This window comes from Cucurbita pepo, chromosome LG19, assembly GCF_002806865.2.
Source record: "Cucurbita pepo subsp. pepo cultivar mu-cu-16 chromosome LG19, ASM280686v2, whole genome shotgun sequence".
NCBI classification, from domain to species: Eukaryota; Viridiplantae; Streptophyta; class Magnoliopsida; order Cucurbitales; family Cucurbitaceae; genus Cucurbita; species Cucurbita pepo.
Window position 1 is genome coordinate 1,890,655 of NC_036656.1, and position 22,500 is coordinate 1,913,154.

Sequence of the window (22,500 nt, forward strand, 5' to 3'; positions counted from 1 at the left end):
AGGTTACTTCCTTACTAAGATCTTTCATCCAAACATTGCAACCAATGGTGAGATTTGTGTCAACACTTTGAAGAAAGATTGGAATCCAAGCCTTGGGCTGCGGCATGTCCTAATTGTAAAATCTCTTTCTTTCCTGATATTATCTTAATTGGTTGAAGAGATCAGTTTTAAAAATCCCTTAATATATTGATTTCATTGTGAGAGCTTTTGTTTCCGAATCTCTGTAATGATAGGTGTTTTGTGGAACAGGTTGTTAGATGTCTACTGATTGAACCATTTCCAGAATCAGCTTTGAATGAACAAGCTGGCAAGATGCTGCTTGAAAATTATGATGAATATGCCAGACATGCCAGGTGAGTCAGGCCCCCCCTTCCAAATTATCTGTTTTTTGTTGGCTTATTTGAAATGTTGGAATGGTTAATGTTTTTTTAGATAGACCTCTGTCGATTTTATTGGTGTCGACCCAAAATCACTACTTAATCTATAAGAGTGAGCTCGACGTTGGGTTGTACAACCAAAAGTAAGTTTGAAAGCTGTAAAAGTTTGGAAAACACACCTTCTTTTCCTACCCGTATCGAATAGAAGATGCTGAGCCAAATCTTCTTCATCTACAATCTGCTTTATTTAGATTGGGAAAATCGTATAGTTTTTTAAAACTGTGTGCTATGGCTCGAATCCATAGTCAATCCTATTTACGATAGGAGCAGTTGACAATTGAATCCAATTTTGCCCATTGCTTTATGTTTTCTAAATGTAATGGTCCAGATCCACCGCTAGCCAATATTGTCTTCTTTGGGGTTTCCCTTTCGGACTTTCCCTCAAGGCTTTAAAATGCGTCTGCTAGGGGAAGGTTTCCACACAAATGGTGGTTTGTTCTCCTCCCCAACCAATGTGGGACATCACAGTCCACCCCCCTTTGGGGCTCAGCATTTCCTTCCTCCAATTGATGTGGGACCGCCCCCAAATCCCACCCCCCCTTGGGGCCCAGCGTCCTTACTGGCACATCGCCTTGTGTCTACCCCCTTCGAGGAACAGCGAGAAGGCTGGCACATCGTCCGGTGTCTGGCTCTGATACCATTTGTAACGGCTCAGATCCACCGTTAGCAGATATTGTCCTTTTTGGGCTTTCCCTTTCGGGCTTTCTCTCAAGGCTTTAAAACGTGTCTGCTAGGAAAGGTTTCCACACCCTTATACATAGTGGTTTGTTCTCCTCCCCAACCAACGCGGGACATCACACAAAGTACATCTACTCTTGAAAAGTCATCCCAAATTCGCCCGAACTGTCGTATCCATTCTTGTGTCTTCATCTCCATTGCTCTGTTCTATCAGTCCTAAAGAATTTAACTTTTTTTATTCTTTGTAGGTTACTTCCTTACTAAGATCTTTCATCCAAACATTGCAACCAATGGTGAGATTTGTGTCAACACTTTGAAGAAAGATTGGAATCCAAGCCTTGGGCTGCGGCATGTCCTAATTGTAAAATCTCTTTCTTTCCTGATATTATCTTAATTGGTTGAAGAGATCAGTTTTAAAAATCCCTTAATATATTGATTTCATTGTGAGAGCTTTTGTTTCCGAATCTCTGTAATGATAGGTGTTTTGTGGAACAGGTTGTTAGATGTCTACTGATTGAACCATTTCCAGAATCAGCTTTGAATGAACAAGCTGGCAAGATGCTGCTTGAAAATTATGATGAATATGCCAGACATGCCAGGTGAGTCAGGCCCCCCCTTCCAAATTATCTGTTTTTTGTTGGCTTATTTGAAATGTTGGAATGGTTAATGTTTTTTTAGATAGACCTCTGTCGATTTTATTGGTGTCGACCCAAAATCACTACTTAATCTATAAGAGTGAGCTCGACGTTGGGNCAGATCCACCGTTAGCAGATATTGTCCTCTTTGGGCTTTCCCTTTCGGGCTTTCCCTCAAGGCTTTAAAACGTGTCTGCTAGGGAAGGTTTCCACACCCTTATACATAGTGGTTTGTTCTCCTCCCCAACCGGACATCACACAAAGTACATCTATTCTTGAAAAGTCATCCCAAATTCGCCCGAACTGTCGTATCCATTCTTGTGTCTTCATCTCCATTGCTCTGTTCTATCAGTCCTAAAGAATTTTATTTCCTAGTAAAAATAGTATCTGCATCTTTTCAAACATGATGATGATATAGTCATCAAGCTCGAGACATGTAGCGAACTTTCTGCTTGCTTTTTGCCAGGCTCTACACTGGAATCCATGCAAAACCAAAACCGAAGTTCAAGTCAGGAGCCATCTCCGAGTCCACAACTGCGCTAAATGTCGACCCAACAAATGCGTCTGCGCTTAATACAGATCTCAAAAACACATCTGCTGCTGTACTGTCATCGGCATGTCCAACTGCAAATTCTAATACTGCAGTTAGAGGTGGGCAGGAGCAGCAGCCAAACATTACAGCACCACCAGCCTTAGAGTCGGGAGTCGGGGTCTCCGGCATGGCTGCACCAGCAGCAGCAGCAGCAGCAGTGGTGAAAAAACAAGATGGACCCTTGAAGATGCAGGGTGACAAGAAGAAAATAGATGCAAGAAAGAAAAGCTTGAAGAGATTGTGATGCTTTAATGAATTGAGTGAATGAATGAATGAAACTGTCTATTAATGCCAGAATTTAAGGTTAGCTCTCTTTCTTGATCGATAACACAGCAGAGCACTGAGAACTGAAAGTTAAAAATGCTGTGGAATTTGTAATGAAGAACACACTTGAATCACTGATGTAGTTGGGTTTCTTATTCAACATTTTATTTCCCCTTTTGAACATTGCCATTTATACTATGGACCAGTCCCAAATTCAATCTATAATAATGATCCAATCAAGTTGAGTGTCAAATCAAATAATTAAGATACCTTTTGTGTACAAATCCATGTCTTGAGAAGCTTTTTGATATTTTAGTAGTTAGCTAACTTAAATCACGAACTCCCATTAACATAAGATGTAATTCGGTAAGAACTTCTGTGATTTAAGAATTATGAACTATTCTGTATCATTCATGTCTGTTGGACAAAAGTTGTTTAAAGTAACTTGGCTAAATAATCCGATCATATTAGAGGTTGGCAAAGAAAAAGGAGAGATGAGGAACAGCGAAGACACTTTTCTTGTCAAATGATACATTCAAATTGAAAACGTCACAAACAAAGCAGAGACAACTACTTTCCTAATAAGGATCTTGTATAAAACAAAACCCCAATTTTTAAACTGACGATGAAGACTGATGGACGGGAATCAAAGGGAAAATCCGGAGAATCCAATTATAAAGTAAACCAACCCTCTATTTTTTTCTTTTTGCTTTTTGAGTAGAATTATTATCATTGAATTCTGGTGATAGTAGAAGGGGGGCATGATTCTCACTTGGCCATCATGACCTTGACGAATTCGTCGTAGTTAATCTGGCCGTCGCCATCCACATCGGCTTCTCTGATCATTTCATCGACCTCCTCCTCGGTCAGTTTCTCGCCGAGATTGGTCATCACATGGCGGAGCTCAGCAGCGGAGATGAAGCCATTCTGGTCCTTATCGAAGACTCGGAATGCCTCTTTCAACTCCTCCTCGGAATCCGTATCCTTCATCTTCCTAGCCATGAGGTTTAGGAACTCGGGAAAGTCGATTGTTCCATTGCCATCAGCATCGACCTCATTAATCATGTCCTGAAGCTCCGCTTCGGTTGGATTCTGACCTAGTGACCTCATAACAGTACCAAGCTCCTTGGTTGTGATACAACCTGTAAAATCAATATGAAGGCAAAGGAAAAATGAGTGAATTGAATTCGCCACATCCTTATGATACATTGACATCCATCGTAATTAAACTTTCCATTCAGAATCAGAATCAGAATCAGAATCATCTAACAGGAAGACTGAGCTTCCAAGTTTAAACGAAGTCATACAAAACTAGAAATCAATATTGAATCCGCAAAAGGATGCACAGATCCAACGAACGAACACGCAAAACGAATCGCAGAAAATAAAATAATAAATTCTTAAAAAAACCGAAACGAATAACAAAATCCGTGTAAATAAAAAATAAACACATAGCAAGGAGAAAATCCAACGAAAAACAGAGCAATGCCAAAGGAAGAAATGGAAACAAGAGATCCGGCACACTGACGAACAGGACAACAAAAACCGGTGCAGAATCAAATAAAAATCAACCAAAAGATAATCGAATAGAATCAGAACGAACCGTCGCCATCCTTATCGAACAAGCTGAAGGCCTCCTTGAACTCAGAGATCTGATCGTCGGTGAGTTGATCCGCCATTGCTGATCACTCGAGAAGATAATCGTATACAGAAGTCTTTATCTACGAGAAAATGATTCAGAAAAAAGTCTGAAACAAGGAAATCTAGAGATAAGATCGGCGGTCACCGGCCGGAGAAGAAAAACAAAGAAGAAGAAGAAGAAGAAGAGAGCAAACTGTGTATATGTGTAAGGACGGAGGAGAGAATTAGTTGGAGTTTTATACGAGCGCTCCACCTCTGCTTTAAATGCTCTGAATCTGGACTTTTCTTTTCACTATTTACCAATTTGCCCTTATTATTTTCTAGTAATTACCAGTTCCCCATTCTTGACCTTTTTTTCACTCTCCCTTTGTCAGGCACTTGGACTGCAAATTTACCATACTGCCCTCTTTTTTTAAAACATTTCTTTAATTCATTATCTTAATATTTATAATATTTTAGTAATTAAAAAGGTCTCAATTAATTAATTAACTAATTAATTTTATTTAAATAGTCTCACATCTTATTCCAATTATGTCAATATGCAATTTGTAACTCTCAATTATTTTAAATTATATAAAAATAATAACTATATTAAAATAATGATCTAATTATTTGATTTCGAATATTTTTGCAAATGTCATTATTACAAAAATTGAAAATACAAGGGTATTTAAGGAATTTAAAAAGTAAGGTTTTTTTTTTACTACCACCCATCAACTTCTAGAAGGAATCTTTTAAAAAGTAAATAAAATCATTTTATTATTTCATTTTTTATTATAAGAGCTTTACTAATTAATGTGAGAAAATTGTTAAAAAATGAAGAAACAATTTCCAAAAAATAAAAGAGAATTTTAAAAAAGAAAATGAAAGGGTATTTTAGGAATTTTGGTGAACACAGGAGCCAACCCTCCAGGGGTAAAATAGTAAAATAACAGAGAAAGGCTCTGAAAAAAAGAAAAAGAAGAGCGTCAGACAGAATCACGTACGATTTAAACGGATCAGAATCGGAGAAGACCTGTCTTATCATGCTGCCACGTAGCAAAAAAGAGAGCCAATTAAATCACGACACGTAGAGATAGAAATGATCATACTGTGGAAGCGGCCGTCGGGGATCCTGCTCTCTTCCCACCGCCTAACGGTAAAACCGAAACGAAACCGTTGTTTTACTCGGTAAAAAAGGGGAAAGTGAAAAGAAATTACCGGAGGGCAGTGAAAAACGGAACGTGGGGGTAAAATTTCTCTCTATAACTTTATAAAATTATTAAAAGAATTAAAAAAGAAAAGTCAACGGAAAGCGAGAGAGAGAGAGAGAGAGCAAACGCGGTTACGCGGTTTGGACGCTACGCGGTCATTTCGTTTCACTTTTGACTGCCACGTCATACAAACGAGTCAGACTCGGCTTTGTCTATTCTTTGTGGGCCCCACCACCCTTTGTATTTATTTATTTTGAATATTCTTTTTAACCGACCTCTACCCTTTAAAAATATCTAATATTGGCTTCTAGAATAATCCTATAATATATATATATATATATTTTTTTTTCTTTTTTTATATGGGTGGATACAGTTGGATATTTAGTAATAAATTATAATTTAGCATAAATATCATATTTGATATTTTATTATAAGGCAAATATCTAGATATTTGTAATATTTATCTCCTTTATCTTTTTATTTATTGTTATTTTCATTTATTAGTCTTTCCATATTCTTGTAATTTATTTGATTATAAATAAAATAGCTTACACCAAGTATGGTGGATTAAGCAAACATTCTATGCAATATTTTTCAGAGAAAAAATGACACAAATTCAAAAATTAATATAATATTTTCTTTTTATAATTTCGTCATGTAATTATTTATGTAAAAAAAATTATCTAAAAAAATTTATTTTAAATCTTATGTTTATAAATTTATCTCGACCCTAATAATAAGATATAATATAGTTGGAAACCAAAAAATTTAACATTTATTATAAATTTTTTGAAATAGATGCTATGGACTTGTCAANCCAACCCTCCAGGGGTAAAATAGTAAAATAACAGAGAAAGGCTCTGAAAAAAAGAAAAAGAAGAGCGTCAGACAGAATCACGTACGATTTAAACGGATCAGAATCGGAGAAGACCTGTCTTATCATGCTGCCACGTAGCAAAAAAGAGAGCCAATTAAATCACGACACGTAGAGATAGAAATGATCATACTGTGGAAGCGGCCGTCGGGGATCCTGCTCTCTTCCCACCGCCTAACGGTAAAACCGAAACGAAACCGTTGTTTTACTCGGTAAAAAAGGGGAAAGTGAAAAGAAATTACCGGAGGGCAGTGAAAAACGGAACGTGGGGGTAAAATTTCTCTCTATAACTTTATAAAATTATTAAAAGAATTAAAAAAGAAAAGTCAACGGAAAGCGAGAGAGAGAGAGAGAGAGCAAACGCGGTTACGCGGTTTGGACGCTACGCGGTCATTTCGTTTCACTTTTGACTGCCACGTCATACAAACGAGTCAGACTCGGCTTTGTCTATTCTTTGTGGGCCCCACCACCCTTTGTATTTATTTATTTTGAATATTCTTTTTAACCGACCTCTACCCTTTAAAAATATCTAATATTGGCTTCTAGAATAATCCTATAATATATATATATATATATTTTTTTTTCTTTTTTTATATGGGTGGATACAGTTGGATATTTAGTAATAAATTATAATTTAGCATAAATATCATATTTGATATTTTATTATAAGGCAAATATCTAGATATTTGTAATATTTATCTCCTTTATCTTTTTATTTATTGTTATTTTCATTTATTAGTCTTTCCATATTCTTGTAATTTATTTGATTATAAATAAAATAGCTTACACCAAGTATGGTGGATTAAGCAAACATTCTATGCAATATTTTTCAGAGAAAAAATGACACAAATTCAAAAATTAATATAATATTTTCTTTTTATAATTTCGTCATGTAATTATTTATGTAAAAAAAATTATCTAAAAAAATTTATTTTAAATCTTATGTTTATAAATTTATCTCGACCCTAATAATAAGATATAATATAGTTGGAAACCAAAAAATTTAACATTTATTATAAATTTTTTGAAATAGATGCTATGGACTTGTCAAACGTAAGCACTATGACTTAAATGTACAAATCAAACTATCCTGACTAACACGGCTTCCTCCATTCATGTCGTGGTCGTGATAGGTCACTCCTTTCATCATAGTTAAATTTTCGCATTTAAGTCAATTTTTTTAATGTTAAAATAAATTAATAATAACTAGTTCTAAACTTTCATTAAAAATACAATTCTTAAATTTATAAATTGTTCGATGATGAAAGTCCCACATCGACTAATTTAGAGAATGATCATTAGTTTATAATCAAATAATACTATTTTTATTGGTATGAGGCCTCTTGGGAAGCCCAAAACAAAGTCATAAGAGCTTGTGTTCAAAGCGGGCAATATCATACTATTGTAGAGAGTATGAAGTATTTTATTTCAATTTTTTTATTTTTTAATTTTTTAATTTTTTTTTTTTTGTACCTTTAAACTGAAACTATAGTATCTAAGCTATAATCAAATTACTAGTAAATACATATGAATATATATTATAATACTTTATTATTATTTTTAAATAAAAATTTATATATATTGAAAAAAAAAATGGACCTCTAATTTGAAACTCAATATAGGTAGCATCCTATTCATAGCATTTAATTTGAGATAAGAGTAGAGATAGGAATGTCATCCTATTAATTTCTATTAAACTATCTCTAGGGATAGAGAGTTGTTTGACCGTATAATTTGAGTTGAGTTATGAATTGATAGTTGCTTGACCGTATAATTTGAGTTGGGTTATGAACAGATAGTTGTTTGACTGTATAATTTGAGTTGGGTTATGAACCGATAGTTGTTTAACCGTATAATTTGAGTTGGGTTATGAACCGATAGTTGTTTGACCGTATAATTTTAGTTGGGTTATGAACCGATAGTTGTTTGACCATATAATTTGAGTTGGGTTATGAACAAATAGTTGTTTAACCGTATAATTTGAGCTGGGTTATGAACCGATAGTTGTTTGACCGTATAATTTGAGTTGGGTTATGAACCGATAGTTGTTTGACCGTATAATTTGAGCTGGGTTATGAACCGATAGTTGTTTTACCGTATAATTTGAGTTGGGTTATGAACCAGTTTGACTGTATAATTTGAATTGGGTTATGCACCAATAGTTGTTTGAAGGTATAAATTGAGTTGGGTTATGAACTTATTTGAATTAAGTTGGATCTGGTTGGTTAAAATTTTATTATTAATTTTTAAAAAATGTATTTTTATTTACAAATATTTATTTTTTATTATTTATTTTCCAACTTCCCATGTAAATTTCAAAATATATATTTAAATTGAATTATAATTAAATAATTAAAAATAAATAAATATATTTTTATCAACTAACATTTTATTTTATCAAAAATAATTTTTTTTAATAAACCTGAATAACTTTAACCCGACTCAACTCACAAATATAAATCTATTCCTAATTACTTTTATATTTAAATTATTTTGAGAATCCATTAATACTTATTAATTAAAAATGAGTCAATTTGAAAATCATGTAACAAAAATTAAATAGAGAAATTAAGATAATATTAAAGAAAATGTTGAAAATTAAATGTATAGTAATAAAAATAATTAAATAATAAATTTTGTTATAAGGACAATAATGTTATTTAGGCAATTTAAAATTAAAATGAAATTAAGTGGAATAATTTTACTGCTTAGTTAATAATTTTTTTCTAATTTTACTTTAATTTATTTTTAAAACTTTAAAATGTTGAAATTGTTGTTATTTATAATCTATTTTAAGATAATTATTTAAATTTTTGTTAAATTGCATGTAATTTTATTTACATAATTATTTGATAAATGTTTAAGAAAAATAATTGGGATTAAAAATTGGATCTGATAAAAAAAAATTCTGGAAATAATAATATTATTTAATCAAAATCAGAATCGATTTAAAGTAAATCCTATCGAATTAAAAAAAAAAAAAAAAAAAAAAAAATCTAATTTATTATCATTTTTTTTAGTTGACCTTTAATTTTAAGGCAAAGTCAATCTTTTCATTATTATTAAAAATATGATCATTTTTTAAGGCAAAATTATTTTTTTAAAAAAAACCTTTTAATTTTTTTCAATTAATTTAATCGTTTATTAAAATTAAAGTCTACTAATAATTCTTTAATTTAATTTATTATAAATTTCGATCTAAGAAGTGGAGGGCATCATTAATTAATATATATATATATATATATATATATATATTAATTGACCTTGAATTAATTAGTACATCTAGATCGGTGACGATTAATATATTAAATATTAAAATAATTAATGTATATTAAATATAATAAATAAAAGTATATTTGAAATTTCAATAAGATTTAAATTTATATTGAATTATTTTATAATATTTAATAAGATTCAAACCATAATGGAAAACTATGGAGAATTATCATAAAATTTCAACATCAATATAAAATAGAATATATGTACATATGTTAAATTTGATCTTTAAAGAGGGAACATGTTCGAGATACAAAAGATGTGTATATGATATGATAACTACAAAAATTTGTGGACAAGATAGATGCCCGAGTCGTCAGTCCTCTGTGGTTATTGAGCTCTCGAGTACTCCCGAGTACCCCCTCGCTCCGTTCAACAACATCATACAGCTGAAGAAAAAAAAAAAAAAAGAAGGGATGATCTGTAAATATACTCGATAAACAACTTACTTGTAAGCTCTCATTTCATTAAATACCCGGAGCGTATATACACAGATTTTCATCCACCGTATTAGCACAATTATGTACAAATAGTCGAAAAAGAGTCTATCTCAACGTGCAAAGAACAATTAAGTTATGCTAATAACTAGTGAGACTAATCTTATGCTTAACCGATCTTTTTAGGCTCAGGTCATACCGAATCTAACCATCTAGGGTTTGATTTTTCTAGCACGTATGCATATTCAAATGATCCCTACAAGTATTACTGGCTTAAAATTTCGAATCGTTACATTCTTGATTTGTCGTGTGCCTTTTCAAGTTCAATTACTCGACAAAAAAGTCATTAAAAATTTTGAAAATTTTCTAGAGAAACCTAATACACACAAAAATAGGATGAACATCGAAATCGAGATGAAAAATTGAAGAACGCCAAGGATCTATTTGGATTGAAGTTGTTAACGATGTTTTCAATTAAATAAAGCAGGTTATTTCTTTTACTTTTTTAAAAGAATACCCTTATAAAGTTTGATTGATTTGTATTAAAATTTATAAATTTGTAACATGTATGTTTTTCATTTTTTTCACTTTAAAATGCATATGGAAATGAGCTCAAATCGGTCTATAATTTCAGAAAGTTGGATCGTTACAAACACAACCATCTTTTTCCTGATAGACAAGATGATTTATTGTCATTCTACGACAATTTTCAAATGATAACCTAAGTTTTTGTTGATTCCTCACGAGAGGATTATCATTGATACTAGTAAATTATTCAATGAGACAGCTACGATACATAGTAGGATATAGATTTTAAAATCTTCATACCTTCTAATAATCATTTGATACAAAAACAAATGCCGAAGGTTTAGAATACTTACGACTTTTAAATTTTCATCTAACTTGTCCTGCAAAAAGTTTTAGTACATACCTAGAAAATCGAAAAATACATCGGAAATTTTGTCGAACCGAGCTTGGAGAGTTAGAAGTCCATCCATAGAACATAAAAAACCTAGCAAAATGCACGTTATACCTGCATATACAACCTAATTTCAACCATAAACCAACTAAATTTATAGTCGGATCATCATAATTCTTGGAAGCTACACAAAAGTATCGAAATTTAAGTTAATTTGTGTGTAAACTAAACACAAAAGAAGAAGAAAAACAATCAGAAACGAAGTCTTCTCCTACATGCTTCAAAGGGAGGGAGAGAAGAAGAATGGAAGGGAAGAAAGCAAGCAGAAGATTTGGTGATCATATCAGTGAGCATTTCATCAATTAGCTCTCTGTAAATGTGGTGTTGTAAAGCCATACCTATTTTGGCCATCTCGTGTTTGAAGCCCCATGAGATTTGGTTGGAGATCTCGTCCAAGCTCTCTGCCATGGCCTTGCTTCTCCACGTTAATGCCGGATCTTCCTTTTCCTTCTTCTCCTTCTTCATCGTTGTTAAGTGTGTGGTGCTGCTGATCTGCTGCAACTTTATGATCCGTTCCTGTAATTTGGAAATTGGGTTCAAGGAGGAGATGGAGATTGTGTCCTCATCTTCAATTGCTGGTGGGTTCTTCTTCTTTGCCTGTTTCTGTGTTTCTTGTCGTCCTGCATTTCCAACTTTTTTTTTTCGTTAATAATACTGTTCTATATGCATGCAGGATCGTACACACAAAAGATAAACGTTTGCTATACTTTCTTTTCCTTTTCCAATTTGGCAATTATTTTGGTTTGTCGCCAACTCTTACTTTTAGAGTTGTTTATAACGGGTATAACTGGTTGATTATGTAACCGCCTAAACTCACCGCTAGTAGATATTGTTCTCAAGTCACCGCTAGCCGATATTATTCTCTTTATATTTTTTCTTTTTTATTTTCCCTTAAGATTTTTAAAACCTGTCAACTAGGGAGAGGTTTCCACACTTATATAAAAAAAATGTTTCATTCCCCTCTCCAACCGACGTGGGATCTCACAGTCCATCCCCTTTGAGGCCTAACGTCTTCGCTGGCTCTCATTCCTCTCTACAATCAATGTGGAATCTCAAACTAGGCTTGGGCTGTTACAAATTATGTTAGAAATAATGAACCACTCCACTGGTATGATATCTTTCCACTTTTGAGCATAAGCTCTTGTAGCTTTCCCAAAAAGTCTTTATACCAATAGAGTCGTTATTATGATTTTGCCTCCTTATTTGTTTGTTCAACTTTGGAAGATTCTATTAACATACTTTAGTTAAGATAAGGGTACGACTCTAATACTATGTTAAGAACAACGAACCTCTACATTGGTATAATATTTGTTGAGTTTGAGCATAAAGTCTAGTAATTCTACTTTTGGTTTCCTCCAAAAAAAAGTCTCACATCAGTAAAGATGGTGTCCATCACTTGTATAGTCATGATTTTTCTCTTAATTAGCTAATATGGTATTCTAACACTCCTTAGCCGAAAATGCTTGGGATTGGATAATATTTCGGGTAGAATTGAAGGTACCATATTGATCCAAGAAAACAATCTTCTCAATCTTCTAAACAAGCCTTTTTAAGTTTATCATTTTATGTGTATTTACACCTAAATATATGATGATGGTCAAAGAATTTATCTAACATATTTGACGTTAAACTAGAACTACATAAGCTGATAACTATAACAACAAAAATAATGAAAGTCAGAATCCAAACTTCTTATAAGAAAAAGTAACCAGTATCTGTGTTTAGTCACCATCAGTGTGAGTGTATGGTCATTGACCACAACAAATAGACAATAATATGGCAGAAAAAAACATTTTATGATATAAATATCGTCAATAAAGGAGAGATATGAAACCAATAAAGGTAAATATGTTGTGAGAATGCAAACATAATCTCATGCTAAATAGAAGTATAAAAAAAATTATCAAAAAAAAAAAAAAAGAAAAGCAAAAAGTAAAAAAAAAAATCAGTAAATCTTCATTGTGCAGCAGTGATATTACTGATGATAATAACAGACATAGTGATGGATCGGAGGTGGGGGTAGGGATGACAGTGGTTGGGAGTGGAAGAGAAGCGGGAAACAATGGCTTTAGAAAAAGCCTGGTTTTTTGCTTGAGTGAAAGAGCAAAAAAAAAAAAAAAAAAAAAAAAAAAAAAAAAAAAAAAAAAAAAAAAANTGCTGCTTTGTTTCTAAGCTGTCTCTTATTTCTGAAAAAGTGAGGGAAGGCTGTATGTTCTCCAAGCTTTTTGAACAATGAATTGACTGAATCATTGCTAAAGCATAGCTATTTGCTCATTGTGGACTTGCGTGGAACAGTGGTCCACTTTATTTTCTATCTAAACCAATTAACTAAAAGGGAATGCAAATGAGAGAAAATGTCTAAATTTGTCACTAAAATCACTTTTGAAGTGAAATGAGAATGAAAAAGATTGTGATTAATGATCCAATTTAAAATGATGTGAAGCCTACGAAAAGGTCAAAAGAGAATTATGGTGGAACCCAACAAAATAAAGTAATGAAACTGACACTTACTAAAGAAACCAACCACTAGAAATAATTTGATCTTGGACTCCTAAATTGAAAAGCATTCTTCGAGAATTAAGAATGGAGGAGAATAATTCCCATTCTTCTATTCTCATTTCCTCCAAATAAACATGGCTCAAATCTCAAGTAAATGATTATATCTACATTATATAATCATAAATCCATCCAAACTTCATGTATGAGTTTTTCTTTTCTTCTCTAACAAACGTTACCGATTAGCAATCAAGTTTACGGTTAGCAGATATTGTCCTCTTTGATTTTGATTTTTTTTTTTTTTTTACTCAAAGTTTTTAAAACGTGTCTGTTAGGGAAAAGTTTCTACCCCCGTATAAACCATATTTTGTTCTCTTCCTCAATCGACGTGGGATCTCACAATCTACCCCCTTCGAGGCCCAACATTCTCGTTGGCACTCGTTCCCTTCTCCAATCGATGTGGGACTCCCCAATCCACCCCTCTTTGAGGCCCAGCGTCTTTGCTGACACATCGCCTCTTGTCCACTCCCCTTCGGAGTTCAACCTCCTTGCTGACACATCGTCTAGTGTTTGGTTCTGATACCATCTATAACCGTCCAAGTTCACCCATAGCAGATATTGTCCTCTGTAGACTTTCCCTTTTGGGCTTCCACTCATGATTTTTAAAACGCGTCTACTAATGAGAGATTTCTATACCCTTATAAAAAATGTTTCGTTCTCCTCTCTAATCAATGTTAGATCTCACATCTATAATTTTGAGGCATTATCTAAATTGAATCAAGAATGTCCAATAATTTGAATTAACAACTAGTAGAGTGTAGTGAGGCTCTGGCTCTCTAAGTTTTGATGAGTTATTCATAAAGGAGTAATGGTCTTAGTGGTCATAGGCAGCATACATGTAATAATTACGAGCAACTAAAAAGCATGTAGTGTGTCCCCTCATGCCTAAGCAGCAGTAAAAGCACTGAGCCTAACAAATGCCATCAAGGTTGATGTTGGGAATCCTATATTTTGGCATGCTATGCCTTCTACTTTTACTTGAAAAGGCACTGTTCTTGTCTTCATTTAGGATTCTTGAACCTACCACACTACCAATAATCTAATATAGCTATAGCCACTACCCTCAACTTCAAGCATTTGATATTAACATCTTTCCTTTCATCCAGCCAAGAACAAAAAAGTGGACACAATCACCTGCTTAATTTTCCTTGAAATCAATGGCTTCAGTTGTAAAATTCTAGTCTTACTAACGAAAATTTCCAACATATTTACTGTTTTATTCGATTAGATTGAATTTGGTTAAGCATTTGGATTCTTCAAAATTACTCCAAGAATAATTAAAGGGGGAAAAACTGCATTCGTGTGAATTATGAGGTGAAATAAAGCTGTTTTACTTCATCTTTTTCTTTGCCTACATCAGATTCCTATCTAGTTTTTTTTTTTTTTTTTTTTTTTTTTTTTTTTTTTTTTTTTTTTTTTTTTTTTTTTTTTTTTTNCTTTAACTTCCTTTTATTATTTTCTCTCCATTACATTTTCTTTTTCCTATAATTTTGTCGGTGTAACCGTATTTGGATTTACACATTAATAAAGAAAAAGACAACTAATTATGATATATCTTCAACACTCAAATTTAGAAAAAAACAATCAGATGAACTAAAAAAACACTCAAATTTAGATACACAATTTACCCATAAGTCTTGAACTATTAAATTCTTAGTTTGTAATATGAACTCCAAAAGAAATTAATTTTTGTTTTCTTCCATATTATATCGTTTGGGGGTTCTAAACAAGTAGTTATGTCACTATACATAACTAAATATACTAAATAATTCAGTCTTTTTAAATCTTAATTTGTGTGTTAATTTTTTTAGTTAATATATGAATAGGTTGAACTTTTGATCTTTACTTTATCTAAATTTATACCTAGATTATTCCATACTAAAGTTATTAAAGTTTGTTTGAAATATATTATTAAATTATTAACAAATTTTAACAGAATCTTACCAAATGTCTTAATCGACACCTTTAAAGACTAGATTAAGAATTTTATAAGATTAATTATGAACCGAAATTTAGAAGTAGAGCATTTAATATGCAACTAGATTAGAATTAATATTTTAGGCAGACAAATAAATTCAATTAAGTTTTAGGGTTTATCTGAAATTTCATGATAAAAGAAAGAAATTAGAAAAAAAAAAAGTCCAAAATTAGCAGTTATTGATAACCAAATTGAAGGCTAAGAACAGCGACGTACCATTTTCACGCCCTCTGCCTGTACGGTTGATTCTGTTCAGATGCGAGCGACTGGACTCGTTAAACACGGACGCTGCACTCGGATGCTGCTGCTGCTGCTTCTCTATATCGCTACAGTTACAGTCCCTACACTTCCGTTCAGAAATTGTTTTTACTTTGTCTCGATTCAGACAATTTCCTGCAACCGCCGTTGCCGCTTGATCACTTTCCGGTGACCGAAACGCCATGATAATATCCTTGAGAGCCTTCAAGTCGTTATCACATTTCTCTAGCGCTCCCAACAGCTTCCTCCTCTTCTCGTTAGACGGTTCTTCAACTGGCGTCGCTGGCACCGCTTCCAGTCCCATCAACCGCGCTACCAGCGCCGGAGATTTTTGGATCTTCGACGGAGAGTTTACGGTGCTCGAACGACGTATCTCCGCGGAAAGAGTCGGACTCCTCGTCGGCAGATCGCAGGAGATTCTTCTCCGGCTGAAATCAACAACCTCCGTTCGCTTTCCTTCTTTATTACTTCGTGACCTTCGATGTCCCTGCGGCTTTGGAGTAGGCGGAGATATACCGGCAGCCGAGGCTAGACATTGATCCGAAGTAGAAGAAGAGGAAAACACAATAATATCCTTCTCCTGCTTACTCTTTCCTAAGAACATCAAGAAAATCAAACTAAATCCACAAATTCCTCGATCAATTTAATGCCGGAAGAAATTAGTGGAAAAAATCAATTGAAAGAAAATTGAAAGAGAATTAGTTAGAGACGAACCAAATGTGAGGGACTTCTTGTGGCGGTTCTGGTACTTGGAGAGAAGATGAATAATGCCGGACATGCAACCGATACTCTTAGCTCGAAGACTTTCAGGCGGAGGATCCCGGCGGGAAGTGGACGATAACTGACTGTTCTGCCTCTTCATCGATTCAAAGCCTCCTTCAACGTAATGGTTGGAATATGAAAATTCTTGAGTGCTGAAGATTACAGCAATGGAGAGAGAAGAGAGGAAAGAAAGACACGAAGAGTATGTAAAGCAAGCAACTGCCTCTTTTATATATATATATATATATATATATATAAAGATAAATTATTAAAAATATCATTTAAATAAGATTTGTTTTAATAATAAAAGATATTATATTTCTTTTCCGACCAAAAGCAAAATCACCAGAGTTTATATTTAAAATTGATAATATTATATGTTGTTCTTATCATAATATTTAGTAATTAAAAAGTTTCTTAAATAGTTTTTATATTTCAAAAACATTAAAAAAAAAATACTTTTATCGTTCAGTTTTAGATGACAAATAAAATCTCGTTTCAATAATATTTAAAAACTTAAATTTTTTTCGAAAAGTATTAATCAAAGTGCAGGTCAGACAGGTAAAATTTACTCTATCTCCGGGTGCTTCAATATTTTATTTTATTTTTATATTTTATTTTTATTATTCATGAACTAAAATATGACAGCTATATTTGGTAAATGGCAATAAATAAATTGTGATAAATAATAAATATCTATGTACAGTATTGGTTGATAGTTATATACAGTAGAGGATGGTAAAACTATATATAGTAAGCTAAACCATATATATGTATCAAATTTTGAAAATGTAATATCTGTATTCTCTCTACATACGTGAAGTCATCAATTTTTTTAGTTGTGTTAATCTAGATCGAGTGTGTGCGTTGTTGTGTGATCCTAATAGATTGTAGCGTAGTTTAAACTTTTTTAGGTTTAATGCTACATTAACGACCGCTCATGAAAAGTTGGTAAGTAAAAGACGAACATAAAATTATAAATGAACTTTAAATTTGAGTGTTAATGTAGATGGGATGCAAAAGGTAAACTTGGAAAAAATTCTCCGATAAATGTGGGACCTCCACCAAATCCACTCCCATTTGGGGCGAGTGTCCTGAACCTCTAAACTATCGGCTTCTCTCCTGAACTACTGAACTAGAACCGGAACAAGAAATAGAATAGAATAGGTGTTGAACTCGGTAAAGCAGCTTAGCTTCTCTCCTGGAAGGATAACTAAGACTAAAGCGAAACTCTGTTGCTGTCCTATTTCCAGCTCGTCAGGCTGCTACTAACCTAATTGGTCACTTTTCCGTCGAAAAGCTTTCAGTTTCAGAGATCACTCAAGCCAAGACCGTAAAAAAAAAACCACTTCTCGTTCAGGGTCATCGAGATCTTTACAGAAAAGAAAAGCTTGAACTTACTCGCACATCACCTCGTGTCTACCTCTTTCGGGGAACAGCGAGAAGGCTGGCACATCGTCCAATGTGTAGCTCTAATACCATTTGTATCTGCCCAGACACACCGCTAGCATCTGATACCATTTTTACTAATATAACTTAAACTTTCGATTTTATCAAATTTGACTCTATCCTTTATGAAAGACGTCTATTTGACTTGTGGATTTGAGATCCTACAAAGTGAAAAATTCCTATTTAAATGAAAATTAAGAAAGGGAGTGAAGAAAATTTCTCGTCGTTGGCTAAATAGGAATGTGGACGGATTGCATTCCCATCTCTATCTTCATCTTACCTCGATTATTTATTTATTTATAATAATAAATAATTGTAATTTTAAAATATGGATTTATAGAAATTATATTAGAATATTATTGTTTGTATTAGGATATTCTATAATCTCTTCTTTAAACAATTATAATTAGAATTATCCATTTAGAATTTCTTTCACAGATTTAAATAGTTGAAAATAAATTTAAAAAATAAAAAATAATAAAAACAAAAATTTAAATATACACTACATAAATTTTTACATAATAGAGGCGTATATGTCATTTTACCTCTATCGATGATTTATGGTCTAAACATGCTCCTGTAAACTTCAAATTATACACACGATATTAGGTCAGATTTGAAATTTCGATGAATGTCGAATGTCATTTGGGGTTAAAACTTACAATCTACTTTGTCCTAAGTTTTAGTAGGAGTTTATCGAGTAAAACGTCAAATCGAGCCCCTTATGTGATTCTTAGCCTAATTCTTTCCTATTGTCTTAAAACTTCCACAGAAAGACCAATGTTTCTCCACGGAATTTTATGCCAAATTACTGCTACAACCATAAATCCCACCACCAAAGTCCCACATGAGGCCAATTATGATATCCCTAGAGAAACACAATGGATATGAACAGCTTCTACCAAGATCATTCGAGTAAAAGTATGCAAACACGAGCAATTTCGAGTCCGATAAGAATGAGAACTACATCAAGTTGTTACCAACATGAATATGAAATGGCACAGGCAAGATATGTGCCATAATCCAATTCAGTGATCAGAAACTCAGAAGCTAAATCTCTTCTTTACAGCAATTCTCAATCAATGAATCAAAGATGTTTCTATCAGAAAAAGAGCAAATCAAAGAAGATAAGAGTTTCCTACCTGAATCCTTGATGTCGGAAGTGGAATAGTTCTATAAGATCTTTCAAGTTTACAACTGAAACACATGTACATACATTGTTGTAAAAGAAAATCACAAAAGGCGTGGACCTACGCTCAGGTAAGGCACCTCGAACCTTGCTGTGAGAGTGCGTGCTCAAGAGCAACATTTTAAACCGAACAAATTAGGGTCACATGTAACAGCCCAAGCTCAAACCCACCGCAAGTAGATATTGTGCTCTTCGGACTTTCCCTCGAGGTTTTAAAACGGTCTACTAGGGAGAGATTTCCACACCTTTATAAAGAATGTTTCGTTCTCCTCCCCAACTGATCTGGGATCTCACAATCCACCCCATTTCAGGGCCCAGTGTCTGTTGGCACACCATCTGGGATCTCACAATCCACCCCCTTCAAGGCCAGTGGCGCTGACACTCGTTCCTCTCTTCAATCGATGTGGGATCTCACAAAAAAAGAGAAAAATAACTTAGACAACGACACTGTTGGTTCATCTTCTTCATTTGACATTCACACTTGTGATGTCCCACATTGGTTAGGGAGGAGAACAAACCACCATTTATTAGAGTGTGGAAACCTTCCCTTAATAGACGCGTTTTAAAGCCTTGAGGGGAAGCCTGAGAGAGAAAGCACAAAGAGGACAATATCTGCTAGCGGTGGATCTGGGCCGTTACAAATGGTATCAGAGCCAGACATCGGACGATGTGCCAGCCTTCTCGCCCTTCCCCAAAGGGGTGTAGACACGAGGCGGTGTGTCAGTAAGGACACTGGCCCCAAAGAGGGGTGCATTTGGGGGCGGTCCCACATCGATTGGAGAAAGGAAAGAGTGCCAGCGAGGACGCTGGACCCCGAAGGGGAGTGGATTGTGATGTCCCTCATTGGTTGGGAAGGAAAACAAACCACCATTTATAAGGGTGTGGAAACCTTCCCCTAGTAGACGCGTTTTAAAGCCTTGAGGGGAAGTCCGAAAGGGAAAGCTCAAAGAGGACAATATCGGCTAGCGGTGGATCTGGGCCGTTACAACACTCAAGCTCCCTCCCTCCAATACTAGTGGAGCCACATGAAAATGATACTAGAAGAGGAAAATAAGGAGGGCTATAAGGCTAATGATGGGAGAAAATGGAGATGCAGTAATCCTATTATGTGACAATGAGTTCAGTATTTGTAATGTACTTTTGTGGTTAACTTGTATGACCCAGAGGACCATTGTGCTTTAGTGTACTTAATACTATAAAAGCTATCCTGTATACAAAGATGTAAAAGTTTATCTCATCTCATGACAATCAGCTCACAAATTCCCTAGATTTGAAACTACAATGCTATCCCCCACCACCTACCAAAAATTCCCACGGGAGATGTGAAACAAAAGGGAGTTCTTGTCAAGAACTAAATAGGGCCCAAGTTAAGAGAGATTGTTGCAAACACTAAAGATCTTTCCAAACCTTAAAATCAGAAGTTGAAGTGTTATAGTTTATAATACCATCTTGACACCCCAGAAACCATGTAGACCGTGCAGGATCCATGTTTATCAATGCATGGGCTGTTCCTCTTGGACTTGCTGCAACAGCAACCTCATCCGCACCAATTATCACTTCAGCGTATCCCTTATCACCTACCTCGCTGTTCTCCAACTGCATCAAGTGACACACAATCCAAATTAGCAACATATTTAATGTTGAATTTTGTGATTTTTCATTCAAGGGAAGAGCTCCCAACTTCGAGCCAATCCATGATGTAGAACAGATAGAATTAATAAATGATTTCCAACGCTTCTAGCTTACTCTGAATATTGTTCTACCACCCCACAGGACAAATGTTTCATTACAAGTATGGTGCCTGTGGTTTCCCCTCATAGCTCCAGGTTTAATTTCTCCAATATGAACAGAAGCACAGGTCACTGCTCCGCCTGTAAGTAATATAATGATCACTTAAATGTAACAGCTCAAGTCACCGCTAGTAGATATTGTCTTCTTTGGGCTTTCTCTTGTGGAGTTGCCCTCAAGAATTTAAAACGTGTTTGTTAGGGAAAGGATTCCACACCCTTATAAGGAATATTTCATTCTCCTCTCCAAACAATGTGGGGATCTCACAATCCACTCCCTTTGGGAGTCCAGTGTCCTCGATGGCACACCGCCCAAGCCTACCACTAGCAAATATTGTCCTCTTTGGGCTTTCCCTCGTGGGGTTCCACTCAAGGTTTTAAAACACGTCTGTTAGGGAAAGCTTTCCACACCCTTATAAAGAATGTTTCATTCCCCCTCCAACCGATGTGGGATCTCACAATCCACTCCCTTTGGGGGCCCAGCGTCCTCGCTGGCACATCGCCCAAGCCTACCGCTAGCAAATATTGTCCTCTTTGGGCTTTCCCTTGTGGGGTTCCACTCAAGGTTTTAAAACACGTATGTTAGGGAAAGTTTTCCACACCCTTATAAGGAATGTTTCATTCCCCTCTCCTACCGATGTAGAATCTCACATCTTCCCTCAGAAATCACAATGCCATAAAACAGGTAATTGGGATTAAATTGAAATAAACGTTGGATCATTTGCAGGCTTAGTAAACAATAAGGTTTCTATTCCAGTCGCAATTGATAAAATTTCACTCAGTTTCAAGCTCAACTGAGACAGAATTTGAGGCTCAATAAAGCTCCAAATGCAACGCGAAATCAACAGACACTTACAAATCAAAACTCACATAACTTATACGCTAAGTAGACATCCAAAAGCAGAATTCAGCGCAAACTAGACGGAATATAAATGAATTCAAACCAAAAACAAAGGCGATTGGAGTACCAAGAACGCCAGAATCAAGCGCAAGAGAAATAGGATCGAGTAGCCATCCCCTGTTGTCTTTAGCAATCCGAGAAGGAAATCTAGGCTTGAAACGAACGAGGTTGGCCTTGAAATCATCGTCCTTGCTCCATGTATCAGGAGTGTGTTGAAAGCGAGAGAAATCGGGGAATGAGAAGCGAGAAGAAGAGTGCTGGATTCTGAGAGAAATCCATGTGAGTAAGAGGAAAACAGAGAGCAGGAAAGGGAAGGCGTGAGGCTTCTTCAGAAAGTTCTTCAGAAACGATAATGATTCAAAGGATAGCGAAAGGCTTGGGCCTTGGGATTGACTGTGAAATGGACTCTCCAAGCTTTGGGGATTGCTTGAAGAAGATAATGAAATGGAAGCCCTCCTAGGGTTCGCCATTGTTGTCTCCTCTGACACTTCCTCGCACAACTCCCCACTGCCCAACTGGCTGCACTGTTTTTTTTTTTTTTTTTTTTTTTTTCGCAGTCTTNCAAATTTTATATACATTTTATCCCATGATTTTTAATAAATTTTGTTTTGTTT

The 22,500-nt window shown here is 34.6% G+C and overlaps 4 protein-coding genes across 7 annotated transcripts in view; 1 reads left to right on the top strand and 3 right to left on the bottom strand.

Moving 5' to 3' along the window:
* Nucleotides 1-2,789, top strand: part of LOC111782196 (ubiquitin-conjugating enzyme E2 22-like) — a 12,456-nt gene extending 9,667 nt beyond the window's left edge. The window contains exons 5-7 of the mRNA XM_023663016.1: nucleotides 3-115; nucleotides 250-353; nucleotides 2,217-2,789. Coding sequence (XP_023518784.1) covers nucleotides 3-115; nucleotides 250-353; nucleotides 2,217-2,586 — 587 coding nt within the window. The 3' untranslated portion in view covers nucleotides 2,587-2,789. The remainder of the gene's footprint in view (nucleotides 1-2; nucleotides 116-249; nucleotides 354-2,216) is intronic.
* Nucleotides 2,790-3,101: 312 nt separating this feature from the next.
* Nucleotides 3,102-4,476, bottom strand: LOC111782270 (calmodulin). Its single transcript, XM_023663116.1, has 2 exons — nucleotides 4,210-4,476; nucleotides 3,102-3,748 (listed from the first exon to the last, which is right to left on the bottom strand). The coding sequence occupies exons 1-2, from the start codon at nucleotides 4,283-4,285 to the stop codon at nucleotides 3,375-3,377; spliced, it is 450 nt and encodes a 149-aa protein (XP_023518884.1). The 5' UTR covers nucleotides 4,286-4,476; the 3' UTR covers nucleotides 3,102-3,374.
* Nucleotides 4,477-9,942: 5,466 nt separating this feature from the next.
* On the bottom strand, nucleotides 9,943-16,746 carry LOC111781218. 4 transcript variants are annotated; one of them, XM_023661695.1, is made up of 4 exons: nucleotides 16,513-16,746; nucleotides 15,757-16,392; nucleotides 11,345-11,638; nucleotides 9,943-9,979 (listed from the first exon to the last, which is right to left on the bottom strand). In XM_023661695.1, exons 1-4 carry the CDS (start codon nucleotides 16,658-16,660, stop codon nucleotides 9,972-9,974), a joined length of 1,086 nt encoding a protein of 361 aa, XP_023517463.1. In that variant the 5' UTR covers nucleotides 16,661-16,746; the 3' UTR covers nucleotides 9,943-9,971. The 4 variants fall into 4 exon arrangements, with proteins under 4 accessions (XP_023517463.1, XP_023517461.1, XP_023517460.1 ...); XM_023661693.1 differs by lacking the exon at nucleotides 9,943-9,979 and adding an exon at nucleotides 10,910-11,060; XM_023661692.1 differs by lacking the exon at nucleotides 9,943-9,979 and having other exon boundaries at nucleotides 11,078-11,626.
* A 3,556-nt stretch (nucleotides 16,747-20,302) lies between these two features.
* LOC111781724 lies at nucleotides 20,303-22,422 on the bottom strand. Its single transcript, XM_023662411.1, has 3 exons — nucleotides 21,954-22,422; nucleotides 20,945-21,069; nucleotides 20,303-20,794 (listed from the first exon to the last, which is right to left on the bottom strand). Exons 1-3 carry the CDS (start codon nucleotides 22,354-22,356, stop codon nucleotides 20,588-20,590), a joined length of 735 nt encoding a protein of 244 aa, XP_023518179.1. The 5' UTR covers nucleotides 22,357-22,422; the 3' UTR covers nucleotides 20,303-20,587.
* Between the last annotated feature and the right edge of the window lie 78 nt (nucleotides 22,423-22,500).

Bases quoted from the DNA above. Each gene is read 5' to 3' on its own strand.
- LOC111781218 (XM_023661691.1), bottom strand. From the start codon at position 16,660: ATGAAGAGGCAGAACAGTCAGTTATCGTCCACTTCCCGCCGGGATCCT. The intron at 16,393-16,512 runs GTTCGTCTCTAA...TGATGTTCTTAG, and splicing joins CAAGAAGTCCCTCACATTTG to GAAAGAGTAAGCAGGAGAAG. The intron at 11,639-15,756 runs GTACGTCGCTGT...GAAAAAAAAAAG, and splicing joins AGGCAGAGGGCGTGAAAATG to TTGGAAATGCAGGACGACAA.
- LOC111782270 (XM_023663116.1), bottom strand. From the start codon at position 4,285: ATGGCGGATCAACTCACCGACGATCAGATCTCTGAGTTCAAGGAGGCC. The intron at 3,749-4,209 runs GTTCGTTCTGAT...TTGATTTTACAG, and splicing joins GTTCGATAAGGATGGCGACG to GTTGTATCACAACCAAGGAG.
- LOC111781724 (XM_023662411.1), bottom strand. From the start codon at position 22,356: ATGGCGAACCCTAGGAGGGCTTCCATTTCATTATCTTCTTCAAGCAAT. The intron at 21,070-21,953 runs GTACTCCAATCG...TATTACTTACAG, and splicing joins GCTTGATTCTGGCGTTCTTG to GCGGAGCAGTGACCTGTGCT. The intron at 20,795-20,944 runs GTAAGCTAGAAG...CACTTGATGCAG, and splicing joins GTGGTAGAACAATATTCAGA to TTGGAGAACAGCGAGGTAGG.